Source organism: Notolabrus celidotus, chromosome 8 (genome assembly GCF_009762535.1).
Source record: "Notolabrus celidotus isolate fNotCel1 chromosome 8, fNotCel1.pri, whole genome shotgun sequence".
NCBI lineage: Eukaryota > Metazoa > Chordata > Actinopteri > Labriformes > Labridae > Notolabrus > Notolabrus celidotus.
The window spans coordinates 35,381,105-35,398,195 of record NC_048279.1 but is presented as its reverse complement, the minus strand read 5'-3'; the positions used below and the strand labels follow the sequence as shown (position 1 = coordinate 35,398,195).

At 45.0% G+C, this 17,091-nt stretch overlaps 1 protein-coding gene across 1 annotated transcript in view; it reads left to right on the top strand.

The window, feature by feature from the left end:
- glra1 (glycine receptor, alpha 1) overlaps positions 1–17,091 on the top strand; it is a 163,167-nt gene that overhangs the window by 56,015 nt on the left and 90,061 nt on the right. Inside the window, exon 3 of the mRNA XM_034689907.1 lies at positions 6,881–6,948. Within this exon, the coding sequence (XP_034545798.1) occupies positions 6,881–6,948 (68 nt within the window). The remainder of the gene's footprint in view (positions 1–6,880; positions 6,949–17,091) is intronic.

The window sequence follows — 17,091 nt, the reverse complement described above, 5'->3', positions numbered from 1 at the left end:
CGCCTACATGTCGCTTTTTACACAAATAACCAGATGTCCTGCTTCTGCAGTCAGTCTGTCCTAAATCCTGACCCCTCCACCCTGATGAAGTCAGCTTCATTCAGCACTGACTGTGACTTCCTGCAGAGCGCACTATGTAGTGGAGTGGAAGTATAGGGAGGGGACCGGTTTGAGGGTTTGAGAAAAGGGTCCAAGACTGATTAAGAAAAACAGTGAGCTCCTCAGACGACTGTTCCCTGAGTTCAAGCGTTATTTATCAGACTCATTTAAAGTCATTAAAATTCCAAACTCCTCCTCCTCCTCCTCCTCTTCATTCTTCTGAAGTGTGCAGCAGAGTGGAACAAAGTCTCTCCATCTTCACACACGTCTTCTGCTGCATTGAAAGCGAAGCCGCGGTTTCATTCTTCTATATTTTTCTTTACATCTTAATAACATCCCCCTCTCTTCCCTCTCTCGTCCTCCTGTGAGTAATCTTTTGTTTGTTCTGATTAGAAGCTGTTCATGGAAGTCACGTACGGAGCTGCGGCCTCAGGCTAGCTTTAATGATTTTTTTTCCTCTTCACCATGCATCTCCACCCCTATGATTCTACTCTATAGCTTAACTACAGTTGCATGCTAGTGTGGGTGCGTATGTGTGTGTTTTTGTGTGTGTGAATGACTCTCAGATGATAGTCCTCCCCAGTGGCCTCCAGCGATCCTCAGACTGTGACAGGGAGAGTAATTGGCCATCAAAATAATCCAGACCCCTTCCTTCATTCCCAGCTCGCCCCCGGCCGGCGGAATTAGACACGAGTTTAACCAGGGACATTAAACGCAAAGTGTGCGTCCATGTTGTGTGTTTGACCTTAACTTACATGCACATGTGTTACAATACGACTGTGAGGCACGCAGCCTCAGCACCGCGTACATTGTGTGACCGACACAAGGTCTGAGGAGGGGTGGATTTAATGGACTGGGATTACAGTAATCAGATTAAGACATTATAATGTCACTTTGTCTGCAGAGGTAAACAACAGGTGTGTGAATGAGAGGTGTGGGGTACCTCATCTTTGCAAAACACAAGATATACAACTTTTAGAATGATCTTTGGATTCCTTCTTTTCCACTTCCTCCCTTAAATGTTTGCAAATGTACATTTTAAGCTAGGCTAATCACCAAAAAGTGTATAGCACGTTGCTCTGATCCTGCATCTTGCTCTGGCCTTTAATGCAAAGCGTGTTACGAAGGATATCCAGTGTATCTTTTAGCGATCCTGTTTCTCCAGGACTTACAAAAGCAACCCTACAAAGAGGGCGGTTATGAAGTGGGCAAGCTAACCCAAGGTTTCCTTATCTAGCTAAACGTGCAGTTACATCAGAGAGGCAGTAAATGTACTTTCCAGGAGTCATGTGACCGAGGTTTTCCCCACTGAATCAAGGATTCTCCTCCTCATCCATGTTGTCTTTCTGGTCCTCTGAAAACCTCTGACCTGTTGACTCCAGGCCTGGCTCCGCTCATCATGACTTTGGTTTGTCGTTGTAGTTAAGTGAAATACGATCTGGTGATAACACAGAGTGTTTTATTCTGAAAATTAACCGGATGTTTTCATTTTGTTTTGGTGAAACCTGACTTCCTGTCCCGCTCCATCTGCTCTGTTGAGATTGATGCGTCGTGCTCCGGCATCCGGCAACAAATAGAAGTCTTGTGTCTCTGATCCGGAGAACTTCAGCGTAGCAAATCAGAGACGCAGCTTGAACGCAATGGAGCGGATCCAGTGGAAGTTAACACACTGACTAGAATACTAGAATGACTGAGACTTACCCTGTCTTGGTGTTGGGTCTCTGTTCATAATTTGACATAGAGTACAGTCTAGACTTCCTATGTTTGTAAAAGCATCTTGAGATAATGTTCGTTGTGATTTGGCGCTATACAAATAAAGATTGATTGATTGACTAGAGGGCTGCACGGGCTCACAGCTAGAAGGTTCCTGGTTCGAATCCCCGCCCGGGCGGGTGCCTTTCTGTGTGGAGTTTGCATGTTCTCCCCGTGCATGCGTGGGTTGTCTCCGGGTTCTCCGGCTTCCTCCCACAATCCAAAAACATGCTCAGGTTGATTGATCACTCTAAATTGCCCCGTAGGTGTGAGTGTGTGCATGAATGGTTGTCTTTCTCTCTGTGTTAGCCCTGTGATAGGTTGGCGGCCTGTCCAGGGTGTACCCTGTGTACCCTGCCTTCCGCCCGAAGCCAGCTGGGATAGGCTCCAGCTCCCCGTGACCCCTAACGGGATAAGCGGTCAAGATAATGGATGGATGGATGGATGATTGACTAGAATAGAAACCTTTGAGAGACGGACTGGACACAGATCTGGTGGAATTTGGCCTTAATACTACAAAATAAGAGCATAGAAACAGCTGCAGCTGCAGAATGCAGAAAGAAGAGCTTAGAGTAAGATGCATTTACATGCAAACAGAGAAACCTGGTTATTCATGTCCCTGTTTGCATGATAGATGCTTGTGTCTGATTATTTCATCTTATTTGTGCAAGCGCCCGTGATGTTTATTTTTAGCTGCTGCAGAGGAGCTGGTTCGCACATATGTCAACATTGAAATCTATAGATAGGAATGAATTACCATGTAGTTCATATATTTGCATGCTAACGTGAGCTTATCAGCTTACCCAGAATCCTGTGTATCTACCTGTAATGGCTCAGCATCCTTTGCTCCAAAGAAGCCGACATCAACTCCAAGCATCTCGTCCAAGATTTAGTGAAGTATAAGAGCTACTTCTCCAGCTTTCACTTTCTTCTAAGTGTGAGAACAGTCTTCTGTGACCGAACGGACTTGATGTTTATTTCGTGCATGAAAAAGCAAAAAGACTGGACTGATTGAAAACAGCATTTGTGGCAATCGCAGCCTATGACTGCTCTCAAACTGAAGGAATCTAGTGTGTGTGTCTGTGTTAAACACATGCAAGGTAATAGAAACATGTCTGATGCAGAGCTTTTCTTCTAACCCATGTAACGAGCGCTCGGATCAAGGGAATCCTGCAGGGATGATTCCTTATCTTGAACCTAACAGGTGATGGTGTGCAGCATGAATTACCCTGCAGACTTGATCAGACCTGGACCTGCACACGGAGGGTTAAACCTTTAAAGTTACCCCACACACCCAGCCCCCCCCCCCCCCCCTGCTGTGCAGTAAAGACCTCTTGTCTCATTGTAAATGTGCCCCGTTCCTCTCAGGAGCTCGGTGTAATTAGGTAAACTGAAGATCTGCAGCGCACCGAGTGGATTGACTCTCTGTCATGATCAAACCAGCGGCCGCCTGACTCCGTGGACACGAGGAGTTTAGAGGGTTACTCCCTGTGATGTAGCTTTAAAGTCAATATCATGTCCACTGGCTGAGAGAGATGAGAGCTCGTCTGTCCTCCTCGCTCCTCGCTCCTCGCCGCTACTCCACTCCGCCCGCCGAGTAATCGCATTTGTGTTTGTACAACCTGGTAATACAGCGAATCGATGAAGCAGCCACGAAAGCCCTGCACACTATTTACTTTCACTTTGACTGGCTCGTATGAAGACAACCTTGAACGCAGCATCTCGTCTGAGAGGAGACAGAAGGAGGGCTATTTCGGGCTTTATGAATCCATCTGAAGCAACACTTTGTGTTTATTGATATCGCCCCAGTTTGACCGACAGCACTTTTAAAACTCTCAAAGGGGAGGGGTGTGATATTGATTTTCTCATTCTGAGTTTTCTTAAGTTGCAATGAGATGTTTACACAATTTCCTCCTCAGCAACTCCGGAGCAAACTTTGTGCCGCTGTCAAGGCAGCCCCCCGGACACAGCCGGGGTATTTAAGTGCAGAGCCGAGCCTCCTTCATTTATTCAGCAGCGCCCTCGCAGACGCCTCGCCACACTGTGTTTACTTCCTGCTCTCTGTCATCGAATCACTTTGGCTTTAGTCTTCTCTGCTGCTGTTTTATCTGATCACAGGGGCCCAAACACAAACACACAAATCCAACAACTTCCACTTCAAGTGTTTATTGTGCTGCTGCGAGACTTTCCAACACACAAACAAAGCTTGAAAAATAAGAGACTAAATCATCGTGGTATCTGCACAACAACTCAACTCAACTTTATTTATAAAGCACTTTAAGAACAACAGCAGCTGGACACTAAGTGCTGTACAGAAACATACTGGATTAAAAACAAACAATAAAATCATAAAATCATAAAGATAAAATAAAGTTAAACAATAAAACATAAAAAGGCACTAAAACAAGAGCAGGGTCTCATGCTGAGTTGAAAGCCAGGTAATAAAAATGGGTTTTAAGACAAGTTTTAAAAGTGGACATTGAGGTGGTTTGTCTGACGGCTAAAGGAAGATCGTTCCACAGTTTGGGAGCAGCGACAGACAAAGCCCTATCCCCCCTGAGCTTCCGCTTGGATCTCGGTACCTCCAGGAGCAGCTGTCATGGTTGGACAACAGTCCAACCATGCACATGACACAACTATTATTTAATCTGTAACTGATGTTTTTTTCTGCAGGACTGGTACATTTCAACTTCCTGTCTTCATGAACATCCTTAAATCTCTGCAGTTCTTGAAGCGCTGGTGACCTAGCGCTCTTAAGGCTGACTTATACTTCTGCAGCTCCTCTAAGCAGCAGGGGCTGACGTGGACATGAGCGCCACATACTTCTGCGTGGATGTGCGGTCTCTCTGATAGCCGGTCGCCTGCTTCCATCCCCGCTACGATCTCTGTTTCCTTTCCCACAGAGATTCAGAGCGTGTTCTGTTAATCTACAGCTGATACATGTTGCTGTTTATCATGCAGACATGATTACATGAAGAACAGAGAGGAGGAGATGAAATACACGGTGCTGTAAATGCAAGGGAAATACAAGCAGACAAATCACAGGGCTTGCGGTCATTGTTACATTTCAGTCAGGAGAGACACAGATTGAAGATTAAAGGTTATTTATTACAACTTAATGAATAATGAAACTTGACAGAAATCTTTGGCGTAAGGACTCTAATGGCTCGTTTCCACCAAGCGGTCTGGCATGGATCGGTACAGTTTGGTACGGGTTGGATCGGTAACGCCTGGTCCTGTTTGTGTTTCCACAGCCAACCGTGCCCTACTTGGTGGGCGGCGTGTAAGCCGGATGCCGATAGCCGCGTCAGCTACATAATAGCGTGTCATGACACAGTGTACCCCGCTAATAAATGCAACGAAGAAAAAAAAAACGCGAGGAAAGTCTGCACCTCCACGGTCGACCATGGAACGCTGTTTCTTGACGCCATTTTCCAAACACTAAAAGTGATCTTCCCGAAGTCCACTGGAGATTTAAACATGGCGGGGTCATGTGTTGTTCTTTATTACCGCTGTCGCACGGGAAGTGCACTCAAAGAAATAATTTGTTGGGCAAACGTAATAAAATTATGGAAATAATTTCCACCTAATTAAAATGCTTTCATTTAGTGAGACACAATTTTGTTGAACCAACTAATTGTAAATATGTTGAATGAACGTAAAGTATTGACATTACCATTACTTATTTGCAATGTTTGGGTCCAACTTAATTTGTAAAGGTTGTTTCAACATATTTACTAAGGTATGATCTGACTTCATTGCCTTGAGTCACAATGACTTAGCCTCGATACATGAGGTGATTTGACCGCTAGGCCACCAGCGCCCCAATTGCAATCAGTCACAGGCGATCTCTCCCAACTCCCCATAACGGCTCTTCTTTGCCAGAAGCACGCTACCGTGGCTGATGAATAGGGCCTGTCGCACGTTACTGCTCTGGAGAGGTATTGCAGATGGGATTCCTACCTAAACCCTTTAGGTTGTGTTGACATAAAGCAATCTATAGTTTTAAAGATTTTGCACGTCATGTTAAAACTTCATGATTTAAAAATGTTTAACCACTAAACATGAATTAATATAACAGAAGCTACATGTTATACTTATGTTGGTAAAACAGACACCCATGTTGCTTTTTTTGAGTGTGACGATTCTTTCGACCAATCAACGGACTGCAGTGTTTCTAGCTCCACCTCCTGGGGTCGGATCGGTATGTCTGGCACCCCCAGCAGAAGGGTACCAAAAAGTGGAACGGTACAGCTCGGTAATTTGGGGACCTGTCCCAGTTTTAGTCGATGGAAACGCCACGAAATGCGTGCCGTACCGAGACGCACCGAACTGAACCGCTTGGTGGAAACGGGGCTTATGGGGATAATTTTGTGAGTGTAGGATGTGTGAATTTGACAGCAGAAGAAATCCCCCTAGAGTCCAGACTCTGGTGGCGGTAGCTGATGAATCCTAGGAATTGAAGACTTTGCAGAGACCAGGTGGAGATAGGGAGGTGGAGGTGTGCGCCATCAATGCAAGAAGGAACTAGCTGGAGAGAGAGAGACATTTAAAAAGACAGCAGAGAGTTAATAGGCTGGTGATAAGGGTGTGCCACTGAGCTATTGGATGACAGCCGCCGCTGATTATCCAATGACAGCGGGTGAGCTATTGAACGAGGGAGAGTTGAGTTAAACAACTGCTGTGATTGCTTTTATAGTCGTCCTGTCTGAACCTTCGCTAGAGCTACATTTTGGAGGAGGTGCACGTCAGCTATGTGTGCAGGCCTCTGCGTAGGAGCTACACGGACCCCTCGGCGCAGAAGTATAAATCAGCCTTTAGCGTCCCACTTATAGAGGCTGTAGTCCTCGTCGCAGAGGTCGCCGGTTCCACTCCTGGCCGGTTGACCATTTACATGTCTTTCCCCCGCTCTCTACTCCCCACACTTCCTGTCTCTCTTCAGCTGTCCTGTCAACAATAATATTAAATCTCTGCAGCTCAGATGAAATCTAACTCTTCTGTTATCTCTTCCTCTCTTCCCTCTCTGCAGGTCCGCCTGTAAACGTAACCTGCAACATTTTTATCAACAGTTTTGGGTCCATCGCTGAGACAACAATGGTAAGCTCCATTCTCCTTAATACGACTTCATAATTCAGCTGGATGTGTAGACTCTGACGTTGTTCATTACTCACTCATGTGTGTGTGTGTGTGTGTGTGTGTGTGTGGTTGCGGATGGTCGGGCAGCTAATGGAAACCATCGCAGCTCCATTTTGGGTTGGGTAATTTTTGCGCTGAAAGATGCGATTAATTGAGGCGAGGGCGGCGCGTCTGAAAGTTTCATTTTCATTTCCATTCAAAAAATTAAAAAGCCTTCTGCCCTCTGAGTGTGTAACAAACGTCCCCGCTCCATTGAGCACGTCTCATTTAGAACACTTCATTTGAGAGAGCGCGCCATCACCGACGCGGCCATTTGCATATCAACGCTGCACCGCTCTTTGCGAGCGATGGAGGGGAAACTTCTGCGTATCCATTACACGGAAAATCCATTAGTGTTAATACAAGTGAAGAAACAACCTTTACAGAGCAGCGGCACATATGGTGACACCGAACCCCTGTGTGTGTGTGTGTGTGTGCAACAGCAGAGGTGATCACGACACCACTGTTGCTAAAAACAGGACACACACTTCCCACTCTAACCTCCATAAAACACACAAATCATGTTTTCATTCGCCAAATGTATCAGGACTGTCAGCGTGTAAACCCATAGCGGGGTCGCAGCGACCGTTAAAGACAGAGGCAAGGTCTGCCCGGTGCTGCTTCAAGGATCCAGTCTGGTTTCTAATCAGAGATGGACTGCTGCAGAGCGGTGACGTGCATCCTCTCCTGCATGTACAGTCATGGCCAAAAGTTTTGAGAATGACACAAATATTACATTTTAACAAAGTCTGCTGCTTCAGGGTTTTTAGGTGTTTTTGTCAGATGTTTCTATGGTATAATGAAATACAATTAGAAGCATTTCATAAGTATCAAAAGCTTTTATTGAGAATTACACAGAATTCATGCAATAAGTCAATATTTGCAGTGTTGACCCTTCTTTTTCAAGACCTCTGCAATTCTCCCTGGCATGCTGTCAATCAACTTCTGGACCAAATCCTGACTGATGGCAGTCCATTCTTGCATAATCAATGCTTGGAGTTTGTCAGAATTTGTGGGTTTTTGATTGTCCACCCGCCTCTTGAGGATTGACCACAAGTTCTCAACGGGATTAAGATCTGGGGAGTTTCCTGGCCAAGGGCCCAAAATCTTAATGTTTTGTTCCCCGAGCCATTTTGTTATGACTTTTGCTTTATGGCAAGGTGCTCCATCATGCTGGAAAAGGCATTCTTCATCACCAAACTGCCCTTGGATGGTTGGGAGAAGTTGCTCTCGGAGGACGTTCTGGTACCATTCTTTATTCATGGCTGTGTTTTTAGGCAAGATTGTGAGAGAGCCCACTCCCTTGACCGAAAAGCAACCCCACACATGAATGGTCTCAGGATGCTTCACTGTTGGCAAGAGACAGGACTGATGGTAGCGCTCACCTCGTCTTCTCCGAACAAGCCTTCCTCCAGATGCCCCAAACAATCAGAAAGGGGATTCATCAGAGAAAATGACTTTACTCCAGTCCTCAGCAGTCCAGTCCCTGTACCTTCTGCAGAATATCAGTCTGTCCCTGATGTTTTTACTGGAGAGAAGTGGCTTCTTTGCTGCCCTCCTTGACACCAGGCCTTCCTCCAAAAGTCTTCGCCTCACTGTGCGTGCAGATGAACTCACACCTGCCTGCTGCCATTCCTGAGCAAGCTCTGCACTGGTGGTGGCCCGATCCCGCAGCTGTAACACCTTCAGGAGACGGTCCTGGCGCTTGCTGGACTTTCTTGGGCGCCCTGGAGCCTGTTTGGCAACAATTGAACCTCTCTCCTTGAAGTTCTTGATAATTGGATAGACGGTTGACTGAGGTGCAATCTTACTCGCTGCTATAAACTTCCCTGTTGGGCCCTTTTTTGCAATGCAATGATGGCTGCACGTGTTTCCTTGCAGGTAACCATGGCTAACAGATGAGGAACAATGGTGTCATGCACCATCTTCCTTTTAAAGTGTCCAGTCACTCAATCATGACAGATTGATCGCCAGCCTTGTCCTCATCAACACCCACACCTGTGTTAATGTGTGTGACACCTGTGTGTCATTGAAATGATGTTAGCTGGTCCTTTTGTGGCAGGGCTGAAATGCAGTGGAAATGTGTTTTTGGTGATAAAGTTCATTTTCAAGGCAAAGAGGGACTTTGCAATTAATTGCAGTTGAGCTGATCACTCCTCATAACATTCTGGAGTATATGCAAATTACCTTTATAAAAACTGAAACAGCAGACTTTGTGAAAATTAATAGTTGTTTCATTCTCAAAACTTTTGGCCATGACTGTAGTGTTCGGTCAAGGAGTGAGGATATTTTTTATTGAGATGTCCACAAAGTATGATTTTAAAGATGCATTCTTATAGAAGTCGTACGCACGTAATTATTATTCATGTTTCTCTTTTGTTACGAACCTGAAGACAGCACCGTTCCAGGAGAAGTCACTGAAAATTCAAGCTATTTACTTTTTCTTTAAAAATCACTATCAGTTTTTTTGTGTTGGGAAAGACAGAGAAGAAAGGTAGTGTAAAAAAAAGAAGGAGCAGAACAAGAAATAAAAGAAGAGAGAGGTACATAGAGGCTGAAACAGAGAAAAGACAACAGCAGCAGCAGGGAGGATATCCCAAGCTGAACCTCCTCTGTACACACACATCCACACACACACACACACGCACGCACGCACACACTCACACACACACTGAATCTGCTAGCCACTGCAGATCCTCCTCATGCAGAACAGATTCAACATTTTCACTCCTGCAGAAGCCGAAACAATCCCAGGAAAGAGAGGGAGGGAGGGAGGGAGATGGACAGATGAGGGAGGCAGCAGATAGTCTTTTATTGAAGCTGATATCTGAATTCATTATACATTTGTATTTTGGTGTTGTTGTTTTCCCATTAAGCCGTTTAGCAACAGAGCTTCTTAACTGTGCATGAACACAATGTTGCTCCATGGTTCCCTCTCAGAGATGGTTGGGGTCCAGTAGGGATCCTCAGGCTGCTCTCACACCTGTGCACGCTAACTGTCATTATTTCCCCACGACCAAGACTAGCCTGAGACCACACTGACGTTTTTACCACAGTGTCAACAGGCAGAGAGGAAATGAGCTGGACTATTTTACCAGGATTGCTTTGATATGACATGATCAGGTTGTCCCTGGTGTTGCTTTTGCAGTAGAGGACTGATATACCACTGTTATGGAGTTTTGACCAAGCGGTAACCTCCGGCCGCGAGAATTGAAGCCAATGAGGAAGTGTTAAAGGTGACATATCACGCTTTTTTCATCAACATGTATTGGTCTAAGAGGTCCCCAAAACATGTCTTTAAAGTTTATGTTCAAAAAAACACTTTGAAATCAGATTTTGGTCTGCCTGAAAAGTCCTCTTCTTCAGTCCTCCTCAGAACAGTCTGTTTTCTCTCTGACCACGCCCCCTCAGGAAATGGATGTGCCTTGGCTCTCCAGCACGTTGATCTAATGTTTACATGTTGGCTGAATATACACGGCTGCTCAGAGATCGCGTTACTTCAACCCTCTGAATCTGATCCAGAATCTGATCCTGACGGAGAGGCGCCTGTAGCAGGACCCTCACCTTCCTCTTAAACGTGTCAGAATAAATAAAACTGAATCATAGTGTCTGGGATATCATGGGAACCTTTGACCCCCTCCCACTTACAGCCTGTCAGACGGAGCAACACGTCAATCACCGGCTGAGCGCAGGGTGACTTCTGAAGGCCGAGGCTGAGTCCTCCCTCTGAAGGCCTCAGTCAGTCAGTCAGTCAGTCAGTCAGTCAGTCAGTCAGTCAGTCAGTCAGTCAGTCAGTCAGTCAGTCAGTGTTGTTGCTCTAATCTCTCAGAGGGTGGATTAGAGGCAAAACAAAGCACTGAAATAATTGGATTTATCAGGTTTTATCAAAGCAGAAAATCCATTTTAAAGCTCCAGAGGCGGCACACAGCCAGAGAGACGGAGGTTCCTGGATGCAGTGATGGTGTTCGTTGTAGTGTGTAGCTCTCGCTTTAAGCTTGGACTACTGTGTCGCTCCACACACACACACACACACACACACACACACACACACACACACGAGGCTGCTGGGGCCGGAGCACAGTGATAGATGGAGTCGGTAGAATGGCGCAGTGCGTGTTGAAGTCCCGGCGGTACACGGCTTTATTCCTGTTTCAGCGCTCTCTCCGCTCGCCTGCTCGCTCACTCTTTGTCTCTCTCTCTCTCTCCCACACACACACACACACACACACACACTCAGACAAACACGCAACCCCCCTCTATCATTATTTATACGACTCTCTCTTGTTTTCTCCCTCCCCTCGTTTTGAGAGCACACACACGGGGACGAGCCTCGCTCACCTTGTGTCTCTCTGTAAATCACACCTTAGCCTCCTCAAACACTGGATTACCTTTTTCCATCTCAAACACACACACACACACACACACACACACACACACACACACACACTCTCACACATATACCACATAGGAGATGACATATTCTGATATGCCGGACTGAAAGTAGCTCTCAAATAAATACCTGTGCAGTGATGGAAAGAAATGGAGTGAAGTCCAAACCTTGTGTTTTTGAGTTGCTAGCTTGGATCAGAAACAGCGTGAAGTTTTGGTTATTACGCCTCACAGATGAGTTTCATTCTGTCCTCTCCGTCTGGACGAACGTGTAAACTGAGAGGTGATAAATAATACAGAGGACTTGGTGGTGGGATATTCACTTTGAGAGCTCTGTGCTGATAGCTTAAAAAATTCACACAGACCTTTTATCCCTCACACACGGAAAATCTCATTCACTTTACTTCCCTTTATCACCGCCCTCTCTCTCTCTCTCTCTCTACCTCACACACAGTTATCTCGCTGCTCATTCACTCCTGCTCTCGCTCAATGAACAGGCTTTACACTGTTATTTAAAGTATTGTTGCCGGCTTTATCCCTCCTCTCACTTTCCATTTTCTCTCTCTCTCTCTCTGAGTGTCGCTCACTCGTTCTCCTCTCGGCTGCTGAAGCTCGACAATAGACGCGACCCTGAGAGGAGGGAGAGTAAAAGAACTTCCAGACATAATTTCCTCCATAGAAGAAGAGTTCAGCAAAACAATGTAAAGATGAAAGTGTGCATTCTGTTTCAGAGACTTTAAAGTCAAATAGACTGATGTTGATCTCAGGGGCAGCTGTCATCTTGTTCTGGCCTTAGCTAGTTTAACATCATAATGGGATCCATAGACCAGGGGTTCCCAAAGTGTGGGTCAGGACCCCCTGGGGGGTCGTGAGATGTCTTCCAGAATGTTGTTTTTTTTAAATCATCTAAATAGTATATTTTATTCATTATAGTAAAAAATATCAACAAAAATAGTAGCTAAACTTGAAATAAAACCTTGAAAATAGTAAATGTAATGAGTTTTCTGCCTTTCTTTGTTTCCAGATGACTCCTAAGTTTAGAGTTAGTGAACAGTTAATTATCTAAAGCATCAGTAGCAGCAGGTTCATTCATAAAGGCACAGGAAACACAGACACATGCTCATATAGGTAGGGTCATTTTCTGCAGACCAGCTAAATGAAGCCACATTAAATCACTTTGAGGGACAGTGGGGGGTCACAAGTCTTTGGCACCAATATTTTGGGGGTCATGGGCTGAAAAGTTTGGGAGCCCCTGGTATAGACATCACAAAACAATGCAGACATGAGAAAACATGCCACTAAAAATCGAGTTGCAAAGTCTGAAATGTCCTTTAATTTGAGAGTGTGCCAGAATTCTGCATTTTTTAATCTTTAAGTTATATTTTGGTGCGTTTATGCCTTTATGTGTAGCCAACAGGACTGTGAATGGAGCAGGAAACTTGAGGATAGAGTGGAGAGGGAAAAGCGAGAAAGGGGCTCAGCTTAGCCTTTTCTTAAAGTCTGTTTTCTAGCGCAGCTTTTAAAAACAAGAGCTCCTGATTCAGTGAGTCCATTTGGGTGACACCAACGTCACCTTACGGTCTATGGTGTCAACCATAGACTGTATATAAAATGGACATCATTTCGTTTGGCTCGAAGTGAGGCCGCCACAAAAACTGCTCCCCCTAGTGGCTGGCTGCAGTATAGGTTAAAAACTCCATCTCCTCCATTCATCTGAATGGGGCTGTGGTCACACTTTAAAAAATAAATACACATGGTACGAATGTTTCTCACATCTGTATGCTGTGGTGACATGTAGTTATTATTTGACTGTTTTGTGTTCAAGGACTCTTTTTTCTGAACAGTTTCTTCTTCGTTATTAGAGTTTAAAAAACGGGGTTTTACTTCCGGATTCACTTTGATTGACAGCTACGAGAGAAACTCTGTAGGACCTCAGGACGGTACGCTGTAGGGCGGAGCTTGTTACTGTGCAAACACACTAATTCCCTACTGCGCAGACTCTGGCTGCAGAAAATTTACAAGATGATATTTTGGCTTTAAAACCGTACAATGGGAAAAGGTGGAGCGATGCTGTCCATTATATGTACAGTCTATGATGTCAAGAAGCAGAAGCTAAATGTGCCGGAACTCCTTTCCGTGGATTGATTTGACATGACGTGTGATCAGTTTGTGTCTGTTAGTCTAAGTTAATAACAGTTGTCAAGAGGCTTGTCAAGGGGTTTTGACCAATCAGAATCAATCATTCAGAGACCCAGCAGTACTTTAAATTGCTGCTCATCGTCTTCCAATCAGAATAGCTTTTTGTAGGGACTTCTTTTCTATGTACTGTTTCTTTAAAAGCGTTTGTTTATGTGGGTTGATTTGGTAACTTTAACACTCTAGATCGTGGTCGGGGCTACACGCTGTGCTGCTACAGGTTTATATGAGTTTATATATTTATTATTCTCTTGAAGCTTAACGTCTGCATCGACCTGTGAAGAAAGCCGGAGCTTTCCTGCATGCAATAAACATGCACAGTTCGATGGTATTGAGTCGTGTTTTACTGTGAAGAGGTGTGAGATTTATACCTAAAACTCTTGCAAATTGCAGCTTTCATGATCCAGCTTTGATTGCATCAGTACTTCTAAAACAATCCGACCTGTGGAGAAGTTCTCTTCAGTAAAGTGATTTGGCATCCCTGAGTGCTGCAGCTGCTGCTGCTGCTGCTGCTGGTGGTGGTGGTGGTGCGACTTGTTCTGAGGCCACACGGTAAAAACAGCATCTCTTTCTCTCTCAGTGCGGCGTTGTCTGTGTTGAGCAGATGTGCTGCCATAACGCCTGAGCCCCTGTAACCTCCTACCTCCGCTTCCTACCTGAGCAGCGGCAGCATCAGGGAGACAGCAGGATGTGATGACAGGCGTGGAATTAGAATATGGCTGCTGCTGTTTCTGTAGTTTTTGCACCGCTTGTTGTTGTTGTTGTTGTTGTTGGAGGAAGGAAGGAAGAGGAAGATTGCAGTCCTTCATGCGTGGTTTACCGCCTGAGTTTAATACAAGCTGAAATGAGTGTGATATTGTGTAAGTACAGCATTTCCTCTGCTAATGGTGGCAGAGCAGCGTGGCGGTGGTGGATAGTGATTTCATGGTTGCACTTAGCAGTCCAATAGCCTTATGTCAGGATATTAAAGCATGGATATGAACCTACACATAGTCCCCTCTGTAAACTGCACTCACACTGAAGTCCTGCTGCGTTCTTCACGGATCCCTCTCGGTGTCAACAACCCTTTAATAAATCTCAAAGTTGTCCTCCATGTACTCGTGTTTCTAAATCATTCCTTGAAACCATAAACTTGCGCCCTCAGATTACTTTCACCTCATTTGAATCTGAGAATGGAGCGCCATCCACCTCCCCTCCCTCTCCTCACTTAATGTGCATCCATCTGCAGCCTCTGACCTATGAAGCTGAGGGTTTATGGTCCGGAAGAGATCCGCTCAGCTGAGAAGAGTTTCCAGTGAAACAATCTATTGTTCCATAAATTGCTTTCAAGGGATATCAGAATGTAACAGCACCGAGGGAAACAGGAGACACTGCAGGGTAGCGAGGTATATCGGACCAAGATGGAGGACTGGGAGTGAGGGTACAACAGTTTGAGGTTTTAAATCTGGGACATGTTTTTACACATCTTCAGGTCAGAACATCATGGATGCAACCATTATTTGAAAAGACTCCAAAAGTCTCCAAACGGTGGCTCTGATGTAATCTCCAGCACCATATGTGCTTCATCAAAGTACGTCTACAGTCATGGCCAAAAGTTTTGAGAATGACACAAATATTACATTTTCACAAAGTCTGCTGCTTCAGGGTTTTTAGGTGTTTTTGTCAGATGTTTCTATGGTATAATGAAATACAATTAGAAGCATTTCATAAGTATCAAAAGCTTTTATTGAGAATTACACAGAATTCATTCATAAGTCAATATTTGCAGTGTTGACCCTTCTTTTTCAAGACCTCTGCAATTCTCCCTGGCATGCTGTCAATCAACTTCTGGATCAAATCCTGACTGATGGCAGTCCATTCTTGCATAATCAATGCTTGGAGTTTGTCAGAATTTGTGTTTTTTTGATTGTCCACCCGCCTCTTGAGGAGTGACCACAAGTTCTCAATGGGATTAAGATCTGGGGAGTTTCCTGGCCAAGGGCCCAAAATCTTAATGTTTTGTTCCCCGAGCCATTTTGTTATGACTTTTGCTTTATGGCAAGGTGCTCCATCATGCTGGAAAAGGCATTCTTCATCACCAAACTGCCCTTGGATGGTTGGGAGAAGTTGCTCTCGGAGGACGTTCTGGTACCATTCTTTATTCATGGCTGTGTTTTTAGGCAAGATTGTGAGAGAGCCCACTCCCTTGACCGAAAAGCAACCCCACACATGAATGGTCTCAGGATGCTTCACTGTTGCCAAGAGACAGGACTGATGGTAGCGCTCACCTCGTCTTCTCCGAACAAGCCTTCCTCCAGATGCCCCAAACAATCGGAAAGGGGATTCACCAGAGAAAATGACTTTACCCCAGTCCTCAGCAGTCCAGTCCCTGTACCTTCTGCAGAATATCAGTCTGTCCCTGATGTTTTTACTGGAGAGAAGTGGCTTCTTTGCTGCCCTCCTTGACACCAGGCCTTCCTCCAAAAGTCTTGGCCTCACTGTGCGTGCAGATGCACTCACACCTGCCTGCTGCCATTCCCGAGCAAGCTCTGCACTGGTGGTGGCCCGATCCCGCAGCTGTAACACCTTCAGGAGACGGTCCTGGCGCTTGCTGGACTTTCTTGGGCGCCCTGGAGCCTGTTTGGCAACAATTGAACCTCTCTCCTTGAAGTTCTTGATAATTGGATAGACAGTTGACTGAGGTGCAATCTTACTCGCTGCTATAAACTTCCCTGTTAGGCCCTTTTTGTGCAATGCAATGATGGCTGCACGTGTTTCCTTGCAGGTAACCATGGCTAACAGATGTGGAACAATGGTGTCATGCACCATCTTCCTTTTAAAGTGTCCAGTCACTCAATCATGACAGATTGATCGCCAGCCTTGTCCTCATCAACACCCACACCTGTGTTAATGTGTGTGACACCTGTGTGTCATTGAAATGATGTTAGCTGGTCCTTTTGTGGCAGGGCTGGAATGCAGTGGAAATGTGTTTTTGGTGATAAAGTTCATTTTCAAGGCAAAGAGGGACTTTGCAATGAATTGCAGTTGAGCTGATCACTCCTCATAACATTCTGGAGAATATGCAAATTACCATTATAAAAACTGAAACAGCAGACTTTGTGAAAATGTAATATTTGTGTCATTCTCAAAACTTTTTGCCATGACTGTACTTTATCTGCATGATTTTGACACCGACAGGCTTCTTTTGTTGGTTTTAAGTGACTTACAACTGCAGACAAAAACCTTCATTTGAGTGTAAATCCTTTTTATGGTCCATCTCAAAGACACCAGACTCCATTCAAAGAAACTGTAATATTTAACATTGTTGTCAGGCTGTCAGAATATCAACCTGGGCCTGTGAGTGACCTAAAAGGAGTATTTCTTTGTTGCTGTTATAAGAACTCAACTATGAAAAGGTTGATACCTTAATAATAATAATAACTGGGATTTATATAGCACCTTTCAAGAAACCAAAGGTCATTTCATAGGGTCAGGTAGGGG